At 32.9% G+C, this 27,052-nt stretch overlaps 1 protein-coding gene across 1 annotated transcript in view; it reads right to left on the bottom strand.

Annotated features, from left to right (window-relative positions):
- Tis11 (Tis11 zinc finger protein) overlaps positions 1 to 27,052 on the bottom strand; it is a 225,766-nt gene that overhangs the window by 149,427 nt on the left and 49,287 nt on the right. Inside the window, exon 2 of the mRNA XM_076417278.1 lies at positions 23,833 to 23,864. Coding sequence (XP_076273393.1) covers positions 23,833 to 23,855 — 23 coding nt within the window. The 5' untranslated portion in view covers positions 23,856 to 23,864. The remainder of the gene's footprint in view (positions 1 to 23,832; positions 23,865 to 27,052) is intronic.

Here is a 27,052-nt window from a genome sequence, read left to right on the forward strand (position 1 = left end):
TGTTCTAATTACAGTAACTCAAAGTTTATCTTATATGCTGTTGGTTTTTGGATCAATGTTGATCTAAGAACGATAGAACACATACAGTCTATTCAAAACAACAGTGAACCCACGTGATCAAGATGTTTAGTGTTTTGCCTGTCACAATTTATAAATTCGTTTTAGAATCAGACAATATTTTCTCTCTCATTTTATTCTAGTTAATGCTTTCTGATAAGTTCGAACATGTACCCGAACCACTCTGCATCAAAAGTCTGCAAAGTTTTTCAAAATATTAATTATAATAACTACAAGTTATAAACCGGAAAACGTTGTTTTAATTCTTTATTTATTTTGATACATTTCTTCTGATCGAAAATGTATCGTATATACTCGAAACCACACAGAACAGATTGCTTCTCTAATCAGTTACTTCGAACAGCAACGAGATAAATTTGTCAGAAAATTTCGTTAGAGAGATAAGTATAATTACTGTTAAATATTCATTTGCTGTGGTTTTCATTGAAAATATTTTTAGCGTGTTGCAGCTGAACTGAATATTAGTATCGACACGGTCACTAAAATATCTCAAAAAAATTAAAAATCTAGACTTGGATTACCGAAAAGTAACCGCTCTCATGCGAAGCGGACAACGAGTCAAGGTTATCTTGATGTTAGCTGTATCAGAGATCATATATATGAAATTTATAAAAACAACGGGTAGTTTTTTTAAATATAAACATAATTTAATACAATATTTCAGGAGAAAATGGCATTTCCGGACATTGCTTTTAAAATAATACAATTTTTAAAAGCATATAATAAAACCAGCTAAGAATGATTATTTCAATTTCCATATTTAGATCAGACATGGATATTTCGGAATAGGACCAATGTACCCAATGGTCACTCACAGATAAATTATAATAATAATAATGTTGAGGCAACAACAACTGATCGAAAATCGTAAACGCTCGAATAATAATTGATTATGTTTTATTAGTCCTAACGTTTATTGATAAATCATTGCAGATGTATTGTTATTCATGCTGGAAACAGGAATGGTTAATAACACCTTAAGTTTGCATGAATTTAATCAGACATATTCGAAAGGAAATTGATAAATGATGGCGTCGTGAACAAATGTTAGATAGATTGGAAATTAACAGCTCAGTTCACCTCAATGAAACTTGGGATTATGATTCAATGATGATAATTTCCAAGAAAGGGTGATTATTATACGATAATTGTTGGAAATATTATCGTAGATTGTGTAAGATTTATGTGCACAGATATGTATGTAATTGTTCAGAATATACAAGAACATTTGGTCAAAATATGTGAGGACAGAAATAATACTAATTGTTCTGTAGATATGTCAAATGCATTAGGGAGAATGCAGTGATTAAATGTAGTTTTATCAGGAAATATGTATATTGCTACTAACAGAATAAACTAAGAAGAAATACAGTAATATCCAAATTACTTTACAAGGATACACTATATCGAAGGAAACAAGAATTAGGCACAGAAGGTTAATATGCTCTCTAGTGAAAGTAAAATATATTACTTGGATATAGAATTGTTAATTACGTGGATTAGGCCTCCAGGAAATGAATGTAAGGAGTTAAATGTAAATATAATAAAACACAATCCTAACCTACAAATTATTATAATTTTATAATTAATTGTAGTTCATTTAGTTATATATGCATTAGAGGTCCTATAGTGTTAAAACAAATAACATTTGAAAATAGTATTTTTGTTCAGTTATTTTATTTATATTAAAATTTTGTTGTATGTCAAACTAAAAATGAACTATAACTCAAAGTTGATGCGGCAACATTGCGACGTTTTGACGTTAATTCAGATGACGTGAGTTCACTGTTTTATTGAAAGAACTATAAAAACTGTGTAGATATTGCTAGTGGCGAAGGAGAATGGAGTATTTTTAAGTATCCACACTGCATCCAACCATAAGCCATATGGTTAATTTTCTGTTAAATTATGTTAAGTTTGTCTAAACCCTCTTCATATGAACTCACTGAGTAACAGACAATTAAACATAAGTATTTCCATTATGTAATCATAAATATTTCAAACTTGTTTGTTATTGAATAAGCTTTTTCATCTTTGGTCTGTGTAATATTTACCGTGATATGTTTGAAATATATTTAAATATTTGTCATTGGTTTACTTAAAGCTACACGCACTTTATATACTTGATAAAAACATGTGACTTTGATATGGAAATTTGATTAGTATGACTCGTTATCCAGTATCCAGTTAGGTATTAAGTTAAATTTTTACTGAAAATTTTCGACAATTATTTCATATGCATTAAATTTAATCATACATCCGTTTGCTTAATATTTTGATCATAAATTAAACAGTTTACGAAATAGATAAAAATATTGTATTAATATTAATGATTTAGCGCGTTAATGAAAAAATAATACGTAATAATAAGTGATTTAAGTCACTCAAAATTAAATGAGATAGTTGGACAGTGCTGTATAACAAACAATATGTTTTTAAATTTACGCAATACCTATAATTGTCATATAATTTTTAAAATTAACTACACAATATTTTTCTGTATATATTTTATCCTTAATAAATGTTATTTCTGGAAAAAAAATTTGATGGAGAAACTGATATTTGAAATAATGCAATTTTAAATGAATGTCAAAAAGTTCCAGGTATATGTGTAACGTAAATTTTATTCATACGTTATTTTAATGATTCATTATATTTTATTTTGATTATTATTTTATTAGACACGAACGAAGCGAATGGTTCGAGCTCTTGAATGTATGAAACACTTTTCGACGATCCATGTACAGTGCTCCTTTCCTGAGAAGCAATTATTTCTCAATACACAAACTGCCAACAGTTTAGGCATATTAAAAAGTCTGTAGTAGGAAACCTAGATGTGTGAAGTGTGCTCGTAAACATCACACAAATCAATGCAGAAAGCAACGTAATAGCCTAACAACATGAAATTACAGCAGTACAAGGTTTGTGCCAACTTGACAAAGCTCAAAACTAATAGATTTTTTTTTTTTTTTTTTTTTTTTTTATTATTACTCATCGTGAGTCCACAATCTGCCCTATTGGCAATAAGTATTTCTTCTGTTTATATTATATATACATGGAATGTAGAAAATCACTTCATTAAGCAATCTTCTGTATAAAATATTATCTTAATTAATTAGTCTTATTCTAATGCTTATTCTAAACTCTACATATGTCCAGTAATCAGATCAGATGGTGTTAAACGTTTTAGTCTACGCACTTCACTATCACGTCGCATATTTAGCTGATTAGCGAGTACATTGGGATGCACTGACACTCTTTCGAAGTACTTCACACAAACACGTTGGATTACACTCGTTATAGGTTCTAGAGGAATATCGCGTTGTATCACTTTATTTGAAATATAGTACGGAGCATCAACAATGGCACGCAACACCTTATTTTGGAACCGTTGAATGATGGATATATTAGATTTGCTAGCGGTACCCCATAGTTGAATTCCATATGTCCAAATGGGCTTGAGTATAGACTCATACAGCAATACCTTGTTATCTAATGATAACTTGGATTTGCGCCCAATGAGCCAATACATTTGATATAATTTTAGTCCTAGTTGTTTCCGTTTAGAGAGTATGTGCTTCTTCCAGGTTAGGCGTCGATCTAAATGCATACCAAGATATTTAACATGGTCTGCTTGGGGGAGTTGGCGATGATTGATATTTACTGGTGGACATGTTCTTCTACGCAGGGTAAACGTTATATGCGTGGATTTTGATTCATTGGCTTTAATGCGCCATGTCTTCAACCATAATTGGATTTGCTCCAGGTGGGTTTGTAGGTTTATTGATGCGGTGACTGGATCTTCATGGGATGCTAAGATTGCTGTATCGTCTGCATATGTTGCCACAGTAGTTATTTTTGTGGTGGGCAGATCAGCCGTATACAGAAGATACAGTACTGGACCCAGTACACTACCTTGCGGAACTCCTGAATATATGGGATTTAATTCGGTATGTTCATCGCCTTGATTTACAATAAAATGTCTGTCAGTGAGATACGATTTTAGTAGCTGATAGTCCGGATGAGGGAGAAGTTTCTTTAGTTTAACCTGCAAGCCCGTATGCCATACTTTGTCAAAAGCCTGAGATATGTCTAGGAAAGCAGCCGAACAATATCTTTTGGCATTTAGGTCAGCGTTTATTTGGTTTACAAGTCTATGCACTTGTTCTATAGTCCCATGCTTATTGCGAAAGCCAAACTGATGTTCTGGAATAATTTTTCTTTTTTCTATTATATAGTTTAGTTTTTTTATGTATAACTTCTCGAAAACTTTCGAGATTATTGGTAATAAACTTATAGGTCGGTAGGAGGTCACATCTTCTGGTATTTTTCCTGGTTTAAGTATCATTAATATTTTAGCTACTTTCCAGATACTAGGGAAGTAATTAATTCGTAGCATAGCATTAAATATATATGTTAATAGTTTTATAGCCTTTTCTGATAGTTCTTTTAAAATTTTGCCAGTAATTAAGTCATAACCAGGAGCTTTTTTAATATTAATCTCTCTCATTATTGTATGTTTAACTTTTTTGACCGTTAATTTCTCGTGCGGTAAATCCATTTGAAATGGCGAATCTAGAAAGCTAGTAATTTTATTTTCGTCATCTTTATGTAGCTGAGACCGGAATGGTTTAAAAACATTTTTTAATTGTTTTGAGAAAATGTCGGCCTTCTCTTTATTGCTTCTAGCCCAATTATTTTCGCTTGTTTTAATAGGTGGGTTATGCTGCTGGGATCTCCTAAGCTTTTTTGTTGCTTTCCACAACGAATAGTCTGTAGCCTCAGTTGATGTCAAGTTTTCTAGGTATTCTTGAATGCCTTGGTTCTGTTCGATTTGGATTAGATCTCTCAGCTCTTTTATGGCCCTATTAAATTTTCTTTTATTCTCTTCAGTCCTTTGCTGTTGCCAATTTCGTCGTAACTTTCTTTTTTCTGCTATCTTTTTCTGTATTGTACATGATATATGTGTATTTTTTCTTGGAAATGTTTCACTGTTGGGAGTCGCGGAATATGCTGCCTCCTGTATATTTTTTGTAAGATTTATTGCTGCTATTTCTATATCCATTTCAGTTTGTAACGGTAAGTTTAGAGAGATATTTTGGTCTAAGTTTTCTCTAAATGAGGGCCAGTTAGTTCTATTATTGCACAGAGAAGGGGGTTTATCTTTGATGGTAATTTTTGAAGAAATTGTTACTATTATTGGTGAATGATCAGAAGACAGGTCGAAACATGATTCTGCTTGACACTTTTTTGGATCAATATTTTTTGTAATACAGAAATCTATTGTATCTGGTTTTTTATTTCTGTCTGAAGGCCAATATGTTGGTTCACCAGTAGAGATATGTTGTAAGTTATCTATCCTTATGGCTTTGAGCAGTTCTCTACCTTTTGAGGTTATTATTCTTGAACCCCACATTAAATGTTTTGCATTATAATCTCCTCCTGCTATAAATCTATTACCTAGCGTACGGAAGAATTCTTGAAATTGTTCTGCCTTGTTGTTATGTTTGGGTGGGCAATAAATCGCAGAAATTGTTAATGGTCCATGGGCTTCCTCTATGGTTATACTGGTGGCTTGCAGGTAGTCTTTGCGGAATTTTTCTTCTTCGAAATGCTTTATATCATCTCGAATTATTATGGCTGTACCTCCATGTGCTTTATCATCAGGGTGATTTGTATGATAAAGCTTATATTTAGGAACTTTCAAATAATTTTTGTCCGTAAAGTGTGTTTCGGAAACCATCATAACGTCAATATTTTGTTCAATTACGAACATTTTTAGTTCCCTGGCATGTTGTTGGAGCCCATTGGCATTCCAGACGGCGATTTTGTAGCTATTGGTTTCAGGCATTAGGCAAGTTTGCTTACGACGGTTGTGAGTAGACCAAGCATCGTACTCATTTGATCCATTAGTTTGGCCATCATATTTTCCAATCTTGAGATGTTGCTAGTTTCAGTAGGTTGAGATATTGTCTCTCGTTTTTGTGCTGAACCATTTTCAACTATTTGGGCATAAGTTATGTCTGGTTGACTTGTTCTGGTGGGTAGTGGTAAATTGGTAGTAGTGGATTGTTTTTGTTGATGCCTTTTTTCCCTTAAGGCAGGATAGAGTTTCTGCTGTAGTTGCTTGTGAACTGCGCAACCCTTGTAGTTCGCTGGATGATTTCCGTTACAGTTAACACATTTCACTTTTTCATCGCGAACTTTACGAGTACAATCTCCTGTCTTATGTTCTCCTGCACATTTTACGCATCTATATGATTTGCGACAGTAAGTCTTTGTGTGCCCGTGCGCTTGACACCTTGTGCATTGTGGTATAATTCTTTTTATATGTGGTGGTTCGCATTTAATAATATTATTTTCCAATTTGGTGATTTCATACACCGCCTTATTGTTTCCATTAGGTTTTATGTCTATATAAAACATAGGCAGAGGTTTTTTTGTCGTGTGATGTCGTATATTGTGAATATTTACGACCTCGTGGCCTTTTTCAGCTAGTGCTACCTTGATGGTGTTAAAGTCCGTCCCGTGATGTAATCCTTTTAGTACGAATTTAAATGTTCTCTCGGATTTTGGCCTGAATGTATGGTATTGGGTGTTTCTTTCATCTAATTCTTTTATAAGAACTTTAAAGTGATCCGCTTCGAACAATTGGATTTTAATTGTTTCATAGCTCACTGTTTTAATTGTATAGTTCGTAGTAATGGTTTTTAATAAATCATGGATGTTTTTTATTATTCCTACCTTATAGACTGTTATTGGTGGTGGTTTGGGAACAACTTTTTCAGGGCTTGGTTGTATGTTCTCTTCAATTTCTTCCGACAGGTTGCTAAAACTGTTTTTTGTCTCTATCGGTTTCTGCAACCAATAGTCACTGATTCTTGTTTGTTTCCTCGCGATTTCTTCTTCTGGACTTCTCAATCGTTTTTTGTTAACGACTGTAGTCCATTCTGATGGTGGAGTTTGCGTTATTGCTGTTTGTTCTAATCTTATATCAAAGTGTGCAGGTGATTTGGTTGAATCGCTATTGTTTGCCATTTTTTAATTTTTAATATTTTATTTAATTTACTTCCAGAGGATAAAAAAAATAAAATAAATACATTGTTTATTTCACGCACTTCATTTTTCACTTACGTTATTTTAGCACTAGTTTTTTTTACTATAAATAATATAAATGAATTTCAAAAGGACTGTTGTAAAATAAGATGAAATTATTTTAAACACTAATAAAAATGAGATGCAGTCCTTTTGTCTGGTCACGTAAACACGTATTCACTACACTTTAGGTCCACTGAGAGACGGATAGCCGCATCTGTTATGCGTTTTTAACACTCAATTAAATAACCGTAATAAAATACTGGGTTTTTTTAAAGAAAGGTATCTTTTTATAGCTTGGACCGTATTGAAAATACGTCTTCACCCTACGAAGGTTGGAACTGAACTAAAAAAACTAATAGAAATGCAGAAAACGGTAACCATTGAGCTAACCACCGTCTATATGACGAAATTTCCCAGTAAATTTTTATGCGGATTTAAATGCGACACAATTTCAGTCAGTTAGCAAACAGGATAGAAAAAATAGAAAAACCCAAAACAAATTAAAGAAAAACACAAATCAGTAATTTGTTTATGTAATGGCACTTTATTACTGTCAGTCGCAAAGGAAGCTAGCCCAACATCAAGAGAGAAATTAGAATGTGAGGTAAATTACACCCTCCAAATAAGGGTAATGATAAAAGAAAGGCGAAGAGTATGGCACAGAACTAGAAATGGTGTAGATAACACAATATTTATTAGAAAGCAATTAGACAATCTAGAAGATTAAAGAATTTAAACAGACTTGTTTTTTAGTTAGCCCTAACCCTCAAAAGATGCGTGTATAAATTTAACAGTTGTCGGATCATTAGTTTGTGAATTATAGCATTTTGAGTGAAGCAACTTTTGTTATTGTGAAAGAAATTGATAAAAAGGAATCTCGCGTGTTGATTGAATATTGCTTTTTGAAGGGAAAAAATACAATTGAAGAAAAAACTTGGCTTGATGCCGAGTTTCCGGACACTGCCCCAAGAAAATCAACCATCAAGGATTGGTATGCTAAGTTTAGACGTGGTGAAGTGAGCACCGAAGACGGTGAATGCAGTGGCCAAAACAGGTTGTTACCGACGAAAACATAAAAAAAATCCGCAAAATAATTTTGAATGACCGTAAATTGAAATTCAACGAAACAGTAGACAGTCTAAAGATATCAACTGAACGTGTACATCATATCATTTACCACTATTTAGGTATGAGAAAGCTCTGTGCAAAATAGATGCCGCGCGAGCTCACTTTTGACCAAAAACAATGACGAGTTGATGATTCGGAGCAGTGTTTGAAGATGATCAAGCGTAATAAATTTGAGTTTTTGCGTCAATATGTGACAATGGATGAAACATGGCTCCATCATTTCACTTCGAAGTCCAATCGACAGTCATCCGAGTGGACTGCACACGATGAACCCGCTCCAAAGCGTGGGGAAATGCAACAGTCGGCTAGCAAGGTTATGGCGTCTGTATTTTGGGATACGCATAGAATTATTTTCATTGATTCCCTTGGAAAAGGAAGCACCATCAACAGCGACTACTACATAGCGTTATTGGACAGTTTGAAGGACGAAATCACCGAAGAAAACGGCTGTATTAGAAGAAAAACAAAGTGTTGCTTCATCAACACAATGCACCGTGTCACAAGTCAGTAAAAACGATGACAAAAATCCATGAATTAGGCTTCGAATTGCTTCCTCATCCACCGTATTCTCCAGAACTGACCCCCAGCGACTATTTCCTGTTTACAGATCTCAAAAGAATTGGAAGAAATTTTCGTCGAATGAAGAGGTGATCGCCGAAATTGAGGTCTATTTTGAAGTAAAGGACAAATCGTTCCACAAAAATGGTATCGAAAAGTTGGAGGGTCGCTATGATCAGTGTATTACCCTTGAAGGGAATTATGATGAATCACAAAAAACAATTTTGCCAAACAAATGTGTTTTATTATGGTAGGCCGGGGACTTTTCAATTGACCTGTTACAACATATAGAACTCCTATTTATATACCCAAAATGTGAAATTGATATCAATCTCAATCCTAAAAAGGTTCTTGGAATTGATGATTTTTGGCTGGGTTATTGAAAAAGCTGCGACTAAAACCAATCATGAAGTTTAAATAGATTAGATAGATTCAATATCTGTTTGAGATATCTGACTGAGACTGAAGCATGTTTCAGAATATTTTAAGGTTGCTCAAAAAATGATACTTAAGAAATCTAACAACTGGCAGAACAAGTTGGATTTTACAGTTCTATTGCGCTGCTACATGTAACATCAAAATTATTAGAGAAACTGCTGTTAAAATGTATTAAACCATTTACAGATATACAGGATTTTTGATTTCGAACTCACTACTCAACAGTCGCCCAAGTACACAGAGTATCAGCGGTTGTCTCACAAACTTTTGGCCACAAGTTGAGCAAATTGGTACTACGAAACTATTGTCAACTGCTTGAGTCATATCTTTTCGAAAGAAATTTTGGAGGCGCATGAAGGGGCATTCTCAACACTTAAATCTATTTCGGCTGGAGTTCCCCAGGGTGGCGTCTTGGAACCACTCCTGTATCTGCATTACACTGCTGATATCCTAACAGGGAAATTAACAGTGTTTGGGATAACACAAAAGGCTGTAAAAAAATACAATATAATAGCTTCATATCTGGCCATGTTAATTTTGCGTTGTGGCGAAATGACAAAAACCTAATTATATCATTTGACGGATACTCAATTCCTCAAGCAGAATCAGCTAAATTCCTTGGCATCCATCTCGATGGTAGGTTAAATTGGAAATATCATGTTAGCCAAAAAGCAGAGCAGATCAAACTCAAAGTGAAACAGCTGTACTGGTTAATTGGAAGATCTCCCAACTTGATCTAAAATTAAGGAGATTGTTTTGTCAGTCAACCATAAAGCCAATTTGGACTTATACAGTTGCACTAAAACATTAAACTAACTAGTAATCCAACGGTGTCAAAACAAACTTCTACGATTAATTATCAAAACTTATACAACTTAAGTAACATAACCAACCAAGGCATACACGATGACCTCGCAATCGTGGTTATAGGAAGTGATCCAAGATTTCGCCTTAAAAGATGAAATAAGGTTACTAAATCATAGTAACGTGGAAGAAATACAGCTACTGGACAACACGTAGGAAACGTAACCAACCTCGGAATCAAATGGATACATGATGTGATCCAAGATTTTGCCTTAAAACTTGAAATAAGGTTGCTAAATCACAGCAACGAGGAAGCAATACAGCTACTGGACAACACGCAGGTAATCAGAAGATTGAAGCGAACCAAACCACACGAACTTGTGTAGTTTTTTTTATAACATCTTTATTAGATACGTTTAGTACAATATTAATTATTATTATTATTACAATTAATTTATTATTACTTTTCCTATGTGCTTGGATTAATTAACAAGCAAGACGAGTGCGAGAAAATACATCAGTATGTATTCCTCAATTATAAAATTACAATTATTTATTAATTATTAACTTATAGCTATACTTTACACTAATAATACACACTAAATGTTCACACAAGTTCGTATGGTTTTGTTCGTTTCAATCTCCTGACATCCTGTGCGCTGTCCAGCAGTTGTATTGCTTCCACGTTAGAATGATTTAGTAATCTTCTTTCGTGTTTCAAGGCGAGATCCTGCACAACTTCGCAAATCCATTTGATTTCCAGGTCATCATGCAGTTCTTCATTGGTTACATAGCGATAGGCATTGATAATCAATCGAAGAATCTTTTTTTGAGAGCGCTGTATGACTAACTGATTTGAATTTTTAGTGCAACCCCATATTTGCACCCCATAGGTCCAAATTGGCTTTATAATTGTATCAACCTCTTTGATTTTAGATCAAGTTGAGAATATCTTCCGACTAAACAGTATAGTTGTTTTATTTTGGTCCTCATATGTTTTGATTTTTGTCTAACGTGATGCTTCCAATTTAATCTACCATCAAGATGGATTCCAAGGTATTTTGCTGATTCTGCTTGAGGAATCGGGCATCCATTGAGTGATATAATTAAGTTTTTATTATTTCGCCTTAATGCAAAATTAACGTGGACAGATTTGGAGCTATTAAGTCGAATTTTCCAATCTTACTTGTGTAGTGTATTACTAACTTTAGCTTAAGTATATTAGTTTTATTTTAATTTGGGAAATACATACTGATGTATTAACACAAGTACAACCGAGCAGTAGTAATAAATTAATTTGTAAGATAAGATATAATTAACAAAAAATATATACGAAACTAAATTAAATAAAATATCCAAAGATATTATTATTAGAATTGCTAGTAAACATGCCAGAACTCTGAGTAACATAAATATTTTAAAATAATCCCGAATTATGTGAATAAATAATGATTAATAGGAAGAATGGCGGTAGTCGTAATTTTTTATCATTTAGGATTCGAAACTGTTTCAATAGCCATTCATATTAGTCACTGTTTAAAGTCTGCATACAGATGAGTCACCTAACAACTGAGCTGACCCATGTGGATTCGTCCATTAAGGTTGTTTCAGTTATTTGCTGATTAACTAACTATACGTATAAAGAAACGACGACCGAAGTTAAAACTGAACGTGCTTACTATGGTATTATAATTTAATTAGTTTTTCCATTGTTAAATATATTACGTAGGAATATGCATCGACACAAAAACAAAATGTATTTTATTTAAATTACCAGCAGCGTTATTGTTACCAAATGTTTTTAATTATCCTTGAAATTCGGTTTGCGTTTATATTCTTCGTTTTTATAAAAAGTGTATAATTTGTTATACGAGGGCGGTTTGATAAGTCAGTGATTATTCGAATTTCTCGTGCAGTAACTTTAAATGCATCAGTGTTTTCAACTGCCATCTATTAGAAGATTTTGAGAATTTAGTTTGTGATTTACATCCATTGACAGAAAAATGTTGCGCTAAGAACATCACCAAATTCATGGGAGGCTTGGGGACTATGAACCGTTAATTTCAATGATAAATAAGTGATTTACTTGAGTTTTGTTGTGGTCATATTAACCCAAATAACGCTGAATGTTCAGTTTGTCCAAAAGAGGTAGTCACCTCAAACATTATCGATAACATATATTTAGGCTAAGAATCTGCCAGACTTAGCCCCCTAAATAACTCCTGTGTGGTTGAAAGAAACGCCTATTTTGATAAGAGAATAATACCAGGACTGAAAAAATGAAAGAAAATAAAAATTGAAAGAAACGCTTTTTTACCGAAAAAATGTCTTTGTATATCATCGATTATCTTGAAAAGTACGACACAATTACTGATGAATATTATCCAGAACTCTTGGACAGGGTTGAAGCAAAAACGATAAGATTTGGGAAAGTAAAAGGTGGTGTCCCATCAAGAGAGACAATCAAAAAATTTATTATTTGGAAGGAATTAAAAAAATTGAAAATAAAAATAGATATAAACGCCTTTTTTTCGGAAAAATTATGTTTCATTGAAAAAGTCACTGACTAAAAACGGGTGATTCAAAGTGGTAATTTTAAGTTAAGGAAGAGAAGGAAGTCGATTGGTGCCATATTAGGTAAATATAGTAGTTGTCCCATGATATTTGTTGAGTTTATGTTCAGATATTCGTTCAAAATTATGTTTTTGGTGCCTTTGTGGATCCAGTCTACTTAGAACATGTATCGAACTTTTTTCGCTGCCATCGTCATTTTTCCGCTTTTCCACATAAAATTTACTTAATGAACCCGAAAACCCGAAAACAAAAGTTCGATATTTTTTTGGAATACCCTAAGATTTTGAAATCGATATTTTGCTATACAACTAAAGGTTTGATACTCTCATTCACAAATATCGTTACTTCTATAGGCAATATATCGCTCTAAAAATTGATCGATATGTTGGACATAAAAATATCGCTGGAAAACATGGATATTTTAAAATAAAAATTCGCAATAAATATCTGTATATCGATATATTACAACACAAATTTACAACAATGTCCCAGCAGGGTTCAAACCCGCGACCAGTCGTTTTGACAGCTGTCTCAACCAACCCAAAATTATGGGGTGCAAATATGGGGTTGCACTAAATATTCAAATCAGTTAGTCATACAACGCTGTCAAAACAAGATTCTTTGATTGATTACCAATGCCTATCGCTATGTAACCAATGAAGAACTGCACAATGACCTGGAAATCAAATGGATTTGCAAAGTTGTGCAGGATTTCGCCTTGAAACACGAAAGAAGATTACTAAATCATTCTAACGTGGAAGCAATACAACTGCTGGACAGCGCACAGGAAGTCAGGAGACTGAAACGAACAAAACCATACGAACTTGTGTGAATATTTAGTGTGTATTATTAGTGTAAACTATAGCTATAAGTTAATAATTAATAAATAAATATAATTTTATAATTGAGGAGTACATACTGATGTATTTTCTCGTACTCGTCTTGCTTGTTAATTAATTCAAGCACATAGGAAAAGTGGTAATAAATTAATTGTAATAATAATAATAAAGATTGTACTAAGCGTATCTAATAAAGATGTTATAAAAACATTAGTAAAATAACTTTTGATCAAGATTAAAGGGATGCCTCTGTTTTATCGACACTGAGACGTTATATTGACATTAAACTAGGAATGCCAAACATTTTAAAAATTATTAGGAAAGTATATCGATATATTGGCGACCAAAAAATTCTATTCTGAAAAGCAAGAAATACTTGATTCGTAAAATATATAGGTTTGATGAGAATATGTCGATATTTTATAGATTAATTCTTTGCGAAAAAGTTCAGTTCCAACCTTCGTAGGGTGAAGACGTATTTTCAATACGGTCCAAGCTATAAAAAGATACCTTTCTTTAAAAAAACCCAGTATTTTATTACGGTTATTTAATTGAGTGTTAAAAACGCATAACAGATGCGGCTATCCGTCTCTCAGTGGACCTAAAGTGTAGTGAATACGTGTATACGTGACCAGACAAAAGGACTGCATCTCATTTTTATTAGTGTTTAAAATAATTTCATCTTATTTTACAACAGTCCTTTTGAAATTCATTTATAGTATTTATAGTAAAAAAACTAGTGCTAAAATAACGTAAGTGAAAAATGAAGTGCGTGAAATAAACAATGTATTTATTTTATTTTTTTTATCCTCTGGAAGTAAATTAAATAAAATATTAAAAATTAAAAAATGGCAAACAATAGCGATTCAACCAAATCACCTGCACACTTTGATATAAGATTAGAACAAACAGCAATAACGCAAACTCCACCATCAGAATGGACTACAGTCATTAACAAAAAACGATTGAGAAGTCCAGAAGAAGAAATCGCGAGGAAACAAACAAGAATCAGTGACTATTGGTTGCAGAAACCGATAGAGACAAAAAACAGTTTTAGCAACCTGTCGGAAGAAATTGAAGAGAACATACAACCAAGCCCTGAAAAAGTTATTCCCAAACCACCACCAATAACAGTCTATAAGGTAGGAATAATAAAAAACATCCATGATTTATTAAAAACCATTACTACGAACTATACAATTAAAACAGTGAGCTATGAAACAATTAAAATCCAATTGTTCGAAGCGGATCACTTTAAAGTTCTTATAAAAGAATTAGATGAAAGAAACACCCAATACCATACATTCAGGCCAAAATCCGAGAGAACATTTAAATTCGTACTAAAAGGATTACATCACGGGACGGACTTTAACACCATCAAGGTAGCACTAGCTGAAAAAGGCCACGAGGTCGTAAATATTCACAATATACGACATCACACGACAAAAAAACCTCTGCCTATGTTTTATATAGACATAAAACCTAATGGAAACAATAAGGCGGTGTATGAAATCACCAAATTGGAAAATAATATTATTAAATGCGAACCACCACATATAAAAAGAATTATACCACAATGCACAAGGTGTCAAGCGCACGGGCACACAAAGACTTACTGTCGCAAATCATATAGATGCGTAAAATGTGCAGGAGAACATAAGACAGGAGATTGTACTCGTAAAGTTCGCGATGAAAAAGTGAAATGTGTTAACTGTAACGGAAATCATCCAGCGAACTACAAGGGTTGCGCAGTTCACAAGCAACTACAGCAGAAACTCTATCCTGCCTTAAGGGAAAAAAGGCATCAACAAAAACAATCCACTACTACCAATTTACCACTACCCACCAGAACAAGTCAACCAGACATAACTTATGCCCAAATAGTTGAAAATGGTTCAGCACAAAAACGAGAGACAATATCTCAACCTACTGAAACTAGCAACATCTCAAGATTAGAAAATATGATGGCCAAACTAATGGATCAAATGAGTACGATGCTTGGTCTACTCACAACCGTCGTAAGCAAACTTGCCTAATGCCTGAAACCAATAGCTACAAAATCGCCGTCTGGAATGCCAATGGGCTCCAACAACATGCCAGGGAACTAAAAATGTTCGTAATTGAACAAAATATTGACGTTATGATGGTTTCCGAAACACACTTTACGGACAAAAATTATTTGAAAGTTCCTAAATATAAGCTTTATCATACAAATCACCCTGGTGATAAAGCACATGGAGGTACAGCCATAATAATTCGAGATGATATAAAGCATTTCGAAAAAGAAAAATTCCGCAAAGACTACCTGCAAGCCACCAGTATAACCATAGAGGAAGCCCATGGACCATTAACAATTTCTGCGATTTATTGCCCACCCAAACATAACAACAAGGCAGAACAATTTCAAGAATTCTTCAGTACGCTAGGTAATAGATTTATAGCAGGAGGAGATTATAATGCAAAACATTTAATGTGGGGTTCAAGAATAATAACCTCAAAAGGTAGAGAACTGCTCAAAGCCATAAGGATAGATAACTTACAACATATCTCTACTGGTGAACCAACATATTGGCCTTCAGACAGAAATAAAAAACCAGATACAATAGATTTCTGTATTACAAAAAATATTGATCCAAAAAAGTGTCAAGCAGAATCATGTTTCGACCTGTCTTCTGATCATTCACCAATAATAGTAACAATTTCTTCAAAAATTACCATCAAAGATAAACCCCCTTCTCTGTGCAATAATAGAACTAACTGGCCCTCATTTAGAGAAAACTTAGACCAAAATATCTCTCTAAACTTACCGTTACAAACTGAAATGGATATAGAAATAGCAGCAATAAATCTTACAAAAAATATACAGGAGGCAGCATATTCCGCGACTCCCAACATTGAAACATTTCCAAGAAAAAATACACATATATCATGTACAATACAGAAAAAGATAGCAGAAAAAAGAAAGTTACGACGAAATTGGCAACAGCAAAGGACTGAAGAGAATAAAAGAAAATTTAATAGGGCCATAAAAGAGCTGAGAGATCTAATCCAAATCGAACAGAACCAAGGCATTCAAGAATACCTAGAAAACTTGACATCAACTGAGGCTACAGACTATTCGTTGTGGAAAACAACAAAAAAGCTTAGGAGATCCCAGCAGCATAACCCACCTATTAAAACAAGCGAAAATAATTGGGCGAGAAGCAATAAAGAGAAGGCCGACATTTTCTCAAAACACTTAAAAAATGTTTTTAAACCTTTCCAGTCTCAGCTACATAAAGATGACGAAAATAAAATTACTAGCTTTCTAGATTCGCCATTTCAAATGGATTTACCGCACGAGAAATTAACGGTCAAAAAAGTTAAACATACAATAATGAGAGAGATTAATATTAAAAAAGCTCCTGGTTATGACTTAATTACTGGCAAAATTTTAAAAGAACTATCAGAAAAGGCTATAAAACTATTAACATATATATTTAATGCTATGCTACGAATTAATTACTTCCCTAGTATCTGGAAAGTAGCTAAAATATTAATGATACTTAAACCAGGAAAAATACCAGAAGATGTGACCTCCTACCGACCTATAAGTTTATTACCAATAATCTCGAAAGTTTTCGAGAAGTTATACATAAAAAAACTAAACTATATAATAGAAAAAAGAAAAATTATTCCAGAACATCAGTTTGGCTTTCGCAATAAGCATGGGACTATAGAACAAGTGCATAGACTTGTAAACCAAATAAACGCTGACCTAAATGCCAAAAGATATTGTTCGGCTGCTTTCCTAGACATATCTCAGGCTTTTGACAAAGTATGGCATACGGGCTTGCAGGTTAAACTAAAGAAACTTCTCCCTCATCCGGACTATCAGCTACTAAAATCGTATCTCACTGACAGACATTTTATTGTAAATCAAGGCGATGAACATACCGAATTAAATCCCATATATTCAGGAGTTCCGCAAGGTAGTGTACTGGGTCCAGTACTGTATCTTCTGTATACGGCTGATCTGCCCACCACAAAAATAACTACTGTGGCAACATATGCAGACGATACAGCAATCTTAGCATCCCATGAAGATCCAGTCACAGCATCAATAAACCTACAAACCCACCTGGAGCAAATACAATTATGGTTGAAGACATGGCGCATTAAAGCCAATGAATCAAAATCCACGCATATTACGTTTACCATGCGTAGAAGAACATGTCCACCAGTAAATATCAATCATCGCCAACTCCCCCAAGCAGACCATGTTAAATATCTTGGTATGCATTTAGATCGACGCCTAACCTGGAAGAAGCACATACTCTCTAAACGGAAACAACTAGGACTAAAATTATATCAAATGTATTGGCTCATTGGGCGCAAATCCAAGTTATCATTAGATAACAAGGTATTGCTGTATGAGTCTATACTCAAGCCCATTTGGACATATGGAATTCAACTATGGGGTACCGCTAGCAAATCCAATATATCCATCATTCAACGGTTCCAAAATAAGGTGTTGCGTGCCATTGTTGATGCTCCGTACTATATTTCAAATAAAGTGATACAACGCGATATTCCTCTAGAACCTATAACGAGTGTAATCCAACGTGTTTGTGTGAAGTACTTCGAAAGAGTGTCAGTGCATCCCAATGTACTCGCTAATCAGCTAAATATGCGACGTGATAGTGAAGTGCGTAGACTAAAACGTTTAACACCATCTGATCTGATTACTGGACATATGTAGAGTTTAGAATAAGCATTAGAATAAGACTAATTAATTAAGATAATATTTTATACAGAAGATTGCTTAATGAAGTAATTTTCTACATGCCATGTATATATAATATAGACAGAAGAAATACTTATTGCCAATAGGGCAGATTGTGGACTCACGAAGAGTAATAATAAAAAAAAAAAATTTTTTTGCAGATTTAAAAAAAGATCACTGGTTTTAGTATCGATATTGGGGAAATATATCGATATTATTTTAAATGTTTGTTGATTAGGATGCAAAAATTATGTGAAGACAACAAAGGTCTATGATCTGTAAAGTATAGGGATTTATTAAAAAATTACGAAATATTTTTAGAAAAATATCGTTATATCAGCATAATAATATAACGTATGTATTATATAAAGAAATGAGAATATTAAAACCAACATTTAACTGTTTCTGATAAATTTCGTATCATAATTAATAAACAAATTTTTAGTTACTAACAGATATATAAATATCTCAAATCAAATACCCAATATGTAGAAATTTTAGAAACATATTCATTGTTTGGTTCAGGAATAGCTACATAATGTTACGATTTCAGGAGAATATGAAAAACAAGTGTAGGAGCGTGTGGTATTTTAAAAGGCCAAATACCAATCCATTAAGCCACAAAAGGGTTACCCTAACATTCTACCGTTTAACTTTTGATGCTTGGAAACCAAAAACCGACATCGATTTTGGTTATTTGATAGTTGAGTGGCGTATCTGATGAAAAGGTCCGTCCAAATACGCAATGAGATCTAATTTAGCTAAAGATGGCTCTTAACAGTAATTTGTTTGCATTTTTGTGAACTATGGTTATTGCGATTTATATTTATGGCTTGATAATGCAGAAAACAAACAAAAATTAATGATCTAAATTGGATACATTCTTTTTAAAAATATTCTCACCCAACATCAATACACTTCTTCATGTGTCGTAAGTAATTTGGTATAATGTGGATGGAAATAATTTCGAAACACGTATTTTAAACAAATTAACCGATTTGTAGGGTATCGAAAATCGGTGATCACGTAATTTATTTTCAATATGCTGGGATAAGGAAGTCAGTGGGGGTTAATTCAGGACTGTACAGCAGCTAACATCGCTTCGATGTTTTGGCTTGCTTTGATGTGATGAAGAATGATTCGTCTGTCTCTCGATTTATTTTCTGAATTTCTCGAATTGATCGGAAACCCAATTGTAATGTTGAAAAAACAGATAACCATTTATTTTGAATGTGATCTTTCCTGGAATTTTTGTAGCTATTATTTGTAGATTTATAGTTTTTTTAGTTCCGCTGGATTGTGCTTTATGACTATGTAAGGAGTTAAAAGTCCATCGATTGTTGGTACCGTGATAATCCATGTGGAAAGTTATAGAAAATAGGAAGTTACTGTAAAGTTCACCATAGCAAGTTTTCAATGAAAATGTCAGATGGTCCTTGACAATAGTTAGTACGCATAGAGTAATCTTCACCATTTCCATTCTCATGTTTGCTGTTATAGTTGCGGTAGTGCTACTTCCCTTATAAAAAAGAAAACATGAATGTGTTTACATACTATATCTCGATATTATTTTCAAGGTACTGGCAATTATATAAATTGAATAATATTTGTTATTTGCAGCAGTACCGTCTTTTTCGTATAGCGCATTTACCAAAACTACATCATTTTGCTCAATATCATCATTTTATTTAACATAAATAAACTTTGTTCCTTAGTTATCTATAATTTACTTATAATTCACATTGACGCGTATTGTCTGCTGCTAACTTTCTCTGTTATATAATAAATATTTATATACATTTATCCAGGAGTAATGTAAACATAAAATTAACCAAAAAATACTGTCCAACCACCACTCTTATAAACAACTTGTGAAATGATAGGCAGGAATACAGAGTATAAAAGTAGAGGTGTCGGCCGGCGAGAAGAATACCGATACATTGATATATCATTGATATATCAATATTTTAAAAATATCTATATACCGTTTTCGATATTTTTTATGAAAGTACAGTTAAAAATATAGGTACAGTTTAAAATTAAGTACCAGTTTTTGTTTCAAAAAATATCGAAAGATATCGGCTGAAAGAGATATCACTATATCGATACTTTTTCGTCATCCATATATAAGAGTACGAAATCGGTGAAGGTGACTGTGTGCTCAGTTAGTGCTGTCTAAACTGACATTGTGGATTTCCAAAATGCGGACGTCTTAGTACAGGAAAGTGTTAAGAAAATTTGAACTAATGAATCACAATGGTTTACGTTTATTGTCGTTTGCCTCATCATATAACTTTTTGGTATGTAACGCTGTATTCCAACACCTTCCGAAGCGCCTATTAATATTGATTCAGCGGTGTTGGGTTATGTTTTGATTAACTTCTGGTCTCGTTCGACACTCAAGAATGTTTGGACCTTGCTGTGCATCTGACCACTATCAGTTCGTTGTAACATTGCAACTTTAACGGACTCACGTAAGAGTTTCAAATTTTAACGACAAATAAGTTCCAGATACTAAAATTATTTGAGTGTATATGGCTTGAGGATTAATGAAGAAAATACTAAAGGATTGATAAGAGACGAAGAGTGTTCTTTTGTAAATCTCAACGAGATCCAGTTGGAGCAATTGCTGTAGTTCAAATAGCTGGGATCAGCAACTCAAGTGTCATCTACGGCCGAAGTAATAAGTCGAATCAGCTCAGCTGTAAGAACTTTAGCTTCTATAATATTGTGCGTAAAGATGAGAGGAAATATTACAATCATAACTAAAATCCATCGCTTTCGGATCACTTATCTATCAATTCTTCGACAGTTTGATATGGAAGCTCGATAGCTTTCAAATAGTATGTCTAAGGTATATTCTACATGATTCTCTCCGAGAGAAACTCCGAAGTTAGACTGGTATGGCATTGATATTTTATATGGCTTCTTAAAAAAAACAGTGTGGAAATCTATTCAATCAAGTTGATTGAGATGTTTTGAATGACGTTATATGAATTCCTCAAGAATTATAGATCATGGACTAGAGGATAATTATATCACTCAATGGATGCCCGATTCCTGAATCAGCTAAATATCTCGGCATCCATTTTGATGGTAGATTTAATTGGAAACATCATGTTAGACAACAAGTAAAACACATTACAACCAAATTAAAACAACTATACTGGTTGTCGGAAGATACTCTCAACTTGATCTAAAATCAAAGAAGTTGATTTATAAGACAATCATCAAGCCAATTTGGACCTATGGGGTGCAAATATGGGGTTGCACTAAAAATTCTAAACAACTAGTCGTCCAACGCTGTCAAAACAAAATTCGATTAACCGATTAATTACCAATGCCTATCGCTACGTAACCAACGAAGAACTGCACGATGACCTGGAAATCAAACAGATTTGCGAAGTTATCCAAGATTTTGCCTTAAAACACGAAAGAAGATTACTAAATTATACTAACGTGGAAGCAATAAAACTACTGGACAACGCGCAAAATATCAGAAGATTGAAGCTAACGAAACCATATGAACTTATATAAAGTATGTACCTTTAGTGTAAACTATAGCTTAAGTTATTATAATTTGATAATTGAGGAATACATATTGATATATTTATCTCGTACTCGTATTGCTTGTGAATTAATCCAAGTACAAATGAACTGTAGTAATAAATTAATTAATATTTAGGATTGTACTAAGCATATCTAATAAAGGTGTTATCAAAAAAAACTTATATATTTTTCTGGCGTTTTATGAACTGTTACTTTTCAAATGAGCTATATGACAAATTCATTGAATAAATATGATTAAATATATACGACTTTAAATACATCAATTAAGAAAAACCGAAATTACTTATCCCTACTGAGAAAAATTCATTTCATTTTAAAATATTTCAATAAATTTACCCACAATATAACGCATATGCGAGAAGACGTACGGATTATTCACATTTTAAATTATAAATGATTATTATGCTTATATATATATAGCACAGGGAACAATGAAAAGTCGTCCCATATGATAATATGTTTATGAAATACGTTTTTGTGCTTTTTATGTTTTGTAAACGAAACATTGTAATGTTAACGTATTTAATGAAGATAATTTTTAAAATAACAGATTAGTTGAATAATTAGCGTACATTTACCTTAACAGTACTGATTATAAGTTGAAGTTGAGTTAACGTTTCAATGGAATTTTATATAATAATATATGACATAATTTCAAATATTGAAAACACACTATTGAAATAGATACTATTGTCCCATTCCTAATATGTAGAAAAACAAGAAGAATAAATACTAGAGGGCGCTGTGGATTATTTTAACAGCACGTTGTAGAGGTAGCAATAACTACTATCATTCCATAGAACAATAGCACTTAGTATGACTCATGATAATATCTCTTGATGTAAAATTTCGCTGAAAGAAACATGATAGAAAGAAAAGGAATTGAAATATAGGAAAATATATTGATTAGTTTGAATAATATCATAAGTTCTAAGAAGTATAGTGAGCTCGCCCAAGCATTATAGGACTTATTAGTTATATCGAAGTCTTTAGATACTGACTATCATTCAAGAAATCAAAAGAATTGTGGAATCGAAATCAAAGGAAAGAAGAGATATGCAGAGAAGATCCATTCTCATGTTAATAGTGATTTTTCATAGTGTAGTGTACTGTAGTGTAACACAGAAACATATTGATTCAAAAGGCAAGAAGTTTTGGCACTTTAATTGTTTGATATAGTCGTGATAGCGTCGTAAAAATTGACAAATTCTTTAATACTTTGCTGTCGTAAGTACCTGACAAACCGGCAGAACACGTCGGATCTTACATACCTACTGCACTGCTACCTGCGATATCAAAATTATTTGAGAGACTTCTGTTAAACTGCATTAAATTAATAGACTATAGTTGTTAGACTTTGAATTTATTGGACTGTACTCGTTTGTCATAAGATCAACTTTCAACTTGGCCTAAAATCAAGGAGATTGGTTTATCTGTCAGTCTAAAAAATCTTTTTTGGACCTATAAGGTGCAAATACGGAATTGAACTAAGCCTTCAAACCAACTAGTAACCAATCTATTTAAAATAATAATCAAATATATACATGAAGTGATCCAAGATTTTGCCTTAAAATATGAAATAAGGTTGCTAAATCACAGCGACGTGGAAGCAATATAGTTATTGGACAACACGCAGACAATTAGAAGCGAACTAAACCACACGAACTTCTTTAGTGTATTCTTAACATTAGCTTAAGTAGATTAGTTTTATTTTAATTTGGGAAATACATGCTGATGTATTAATACAAGTACAACAGAACGGTAGTAATACATTAATTTGTAAATTAAGATTAAACTAAGCATATCTAATGTAAAATGTAATTAATAAGTAAAAAAAATCTGACAATGAAAATTGTAGGAATTATAATAACTTTGTGTTGATTTTTTAATTCCAAGTTTTATTTTTACTTTAATTTTAAATAATACATTGGGATTAAATGGGACATTATTTTAAATAAAATTAAATTTTAACTACATTACCTTCTAGGCTTCACAAACATCATGACTATTTCCTGAAAAGAAACACAAAATTAATTAGTAACGTACTTAATAAAGGAACATTAGAAATACAAAACACAAAATAACGTTTACATAATGGTTTTTTTTAAATATAATAAAGTGTTAGATCATAATAATCAAAAATCCTAAGGCATTCCATAAATTATATGAGTTTATTGTCTAGAATTTTATATATCCAGTCCATTAGATGTCAAATTAAATGAGTATTTAATGGGACAGTTATTGTTTAAAGAAACCTTATTATATTTAGGACATTAATATTTATATTAATAATTGGGAACTTTCCAAAATAATATTAACAATGTTGGTAAAAATACATTTTTCATGTAAAAAAATATTCTTTTAATGAACGCTTATTCTTAAATGAGGCTATTTTTTAAATTTAATATTAATTTTTTATATTTTATTTTCTTTTAGGTGTTTATTATTGGGGAATATTATTAAGATGTTAAAATTAATTGGAATTATGCCAGTTCGATAATATATTATTTTATATTAGAAATATTTAGAGTATATTTCAAATTTTATTAAAATTTCCTGCAGGATATTAATCAGTTATTTTCAAATTTTTTTTATTGAAGAAAATATATACCATTATTAACTTAATATTAGGGTAAGGATTTTTTTGTCATATTTTAAATTGTCTTTTTTACCAACGCGGTTTTTTATTAATTCCAGACCGGATGTCTATCCGGTCTAACCCAGCTTGGTTACTGGCGTGAAAAGGGATGGTTATTTCTTGTCGGATTTTCTACTGTTGCCACGTCCATGCCCCAGCAGGATTCGAACCCGTGACTATCGCACCCCTAGGTCCAGTCGCTTTGATCACTGCGTCAACCAGCCGGCAGTGAATTTTCGATATGATATACATACTCAGAACACGTACTTTGTCGCACGGACGCTATTTGTTTATTTTATATTTAGTTGAAAGTTTCGTCTTGGGAACAAATGGAACCGAATAGTGAACATTTTCGTGCGATGATCTTTTACGATTTTCGGCGTAGATTATCACAACAAGAGTGCATCAATCAACTTAATTTGACTTTTAGCGATGAAGGTCTATCAAAAACCAACGTGTATTACTGGTTTTATGAATTCCAATTGTGGTCGTAGTCCGCTGTCGTCGGACAGGTGTTTCGTGGAGGTCTTACAAAATCGGCTGTTGTACCAGAAAACATCGATGCTGTCTATATGCGAAATGATTAAGCAAGATCGTCATATCACCTATTGCGAGATTAATGCATACCTAAGGATTAGTTCCACCGGCATATATGTGATTTTACATGAACACTTAGCTGTGCGGAAGTTATATTCGCGTTGGTTCCCACACAATTTGACAATCGCTCAAAGAAATGCTCGTGTCGATTGGTGCAAAGAAATGCTTAAGAAATTCAATCGCGGTGCTTCGAAAGACGTTTGTAAAGTTGTGACAGGTGACGAATCATATACGATATATTCATATGAGCCCGAAAGTAAGCAATAGTCGTCTGTATGGGTGTTCCAAGATGAACCATACCAAAGAAAATGGTGGCCTGTTTCTTCGGTAAAACTGGTTATATTACAATAGTGCCTCTAGAGGATCGTAGAACAGTAAACTCTGACTGGTACACATCCATTTGTTTGTTAGTAGCCTTCGGTAAAAAAAGGAAAACAAACAAGAGACGCCGGATTATTCTTCATCATGACAACGCGAGCTATCATACATCGGCTCCAACAAGAGACTGTTTGAGCACTCAAAACATCGAATTGCTGGGTCATCCGCCTTACAGCCCTGACTTGGCACCCAATGAGTTCCTTTTATTCTCATCCGTGAAGAATACACTGCGTGATCAATGATTTTCATCGCCCAAAGAAGCTATTAAAGCGTTCAAAAATCACGTTTTGAAAATACCTTATTCGGAATGAAATAAATGTTTTGAAAATTGGTTTAAGCATATGCAAAAGTGTATCGATCATCGTGGCGAGTACTTTGAATAATAATAAAAATATATTCGCTGTTACTATTTGTTTTTTTCCTATTCCCGAAATATAAATAGTGACCCTCGTATTAACATATCTACTTCATTGATTGTATTCCAGTTCCTGTTGCAAACATCTGGAATATGTTTTAGTAAAAATTGTGCATTAATTATGCTAGTGAATTTTATAATATCCTTTCTTGGTTGATTTTGAAGTATTTGCCCTGTAACTAAATCGTAGTCCAATGCATTCTTTAATTTGGAGTCAGTTATTATAACTTTTATGACTTCTTTAGAAGTGACTATCTGAGTCATCGAATTTTCAAACTCAACAAACTCATAAGGTTTGATCAGTGAATGGTTTCTAGTGCGAATAATCTTATATCTGTAAGCTGTTAGATGTTTATTTGTAAACATATAAGGATATATCAAAACCTATAGCAGATAATTATTTATAAAATGAATTCTTCAACGAGCTTATAATATATCTCTAACGAATTTGTTATTTGTCTACCAGTTATATTCTATGTTTCTTCATATGAACAAACCCAGTATGGTTGAGGTTTTACTTGTGGACACGAAAATACATTCTAGCTTAATAGCTTGCAGTTTACTAACTTTAGTTGTACTGATCCAAACCCCCTGTATTTCTGGCATTGAAGTGGTCACCAATTACAAATTTCTCTCCTAGGCTATTTTTAGTTGTTTCTTGGAAGGCAATAAATTGCTAGATGTATAGTATGGTAAAACTCGTTAAATATAATCTAAGATTCAATAAACTTGTTTCAATCGTCAGTTAACAAATAATTCATAAGTAGATCTTTTCTGGACCTTAATATGTTACAAAGCCGGATTACCGAGTTCTCATCAATGTTCTGTTTCTAATTTTCCTCTCCTAGTATTTAATGAGATATTTATGACCTATGACTTTTTTAAAATCCCTTTCCGTTAAAAATCAACTTAATTATTAAAAGAAACGTACGGAGTGCAACACTTTCGAACAGTCCATTCTGGAAGAAAGTAGTTAGCGTTGTATAACAAACAGGGTTGCGGGATGCTATCCGATTATTGTGTAAAATCCATTCGGTATATAATTAAATTCAATGATCCCCATACAAGGAAGGTTAATTTAATAGTCACTTAATTCCTTTTTTGAACAGCTTTAAAAACCAGTCGGAAAATATTAATATATTATCGGAATTTATACATTTATTCGTAAAAGA

Source organism: Rhynchophorus ferrugineus, unplaced genomic scaffold (genome assembly GCF_030347505.1).
Source record: "Rhynchophorus ferrugineus isolate W39M unplaced genomic scaffold, kcgeb_rfMv2 rfM11, whole genome shotgun sequence".
Taxonomy (NCBI): domain Eukaryota; kingdom Metazoa; phylum Arthropoda; class Insecta; order Coleoptera; family Curculionidae; genus Rhynchophorus; species Rhynchophorus ferrugineus.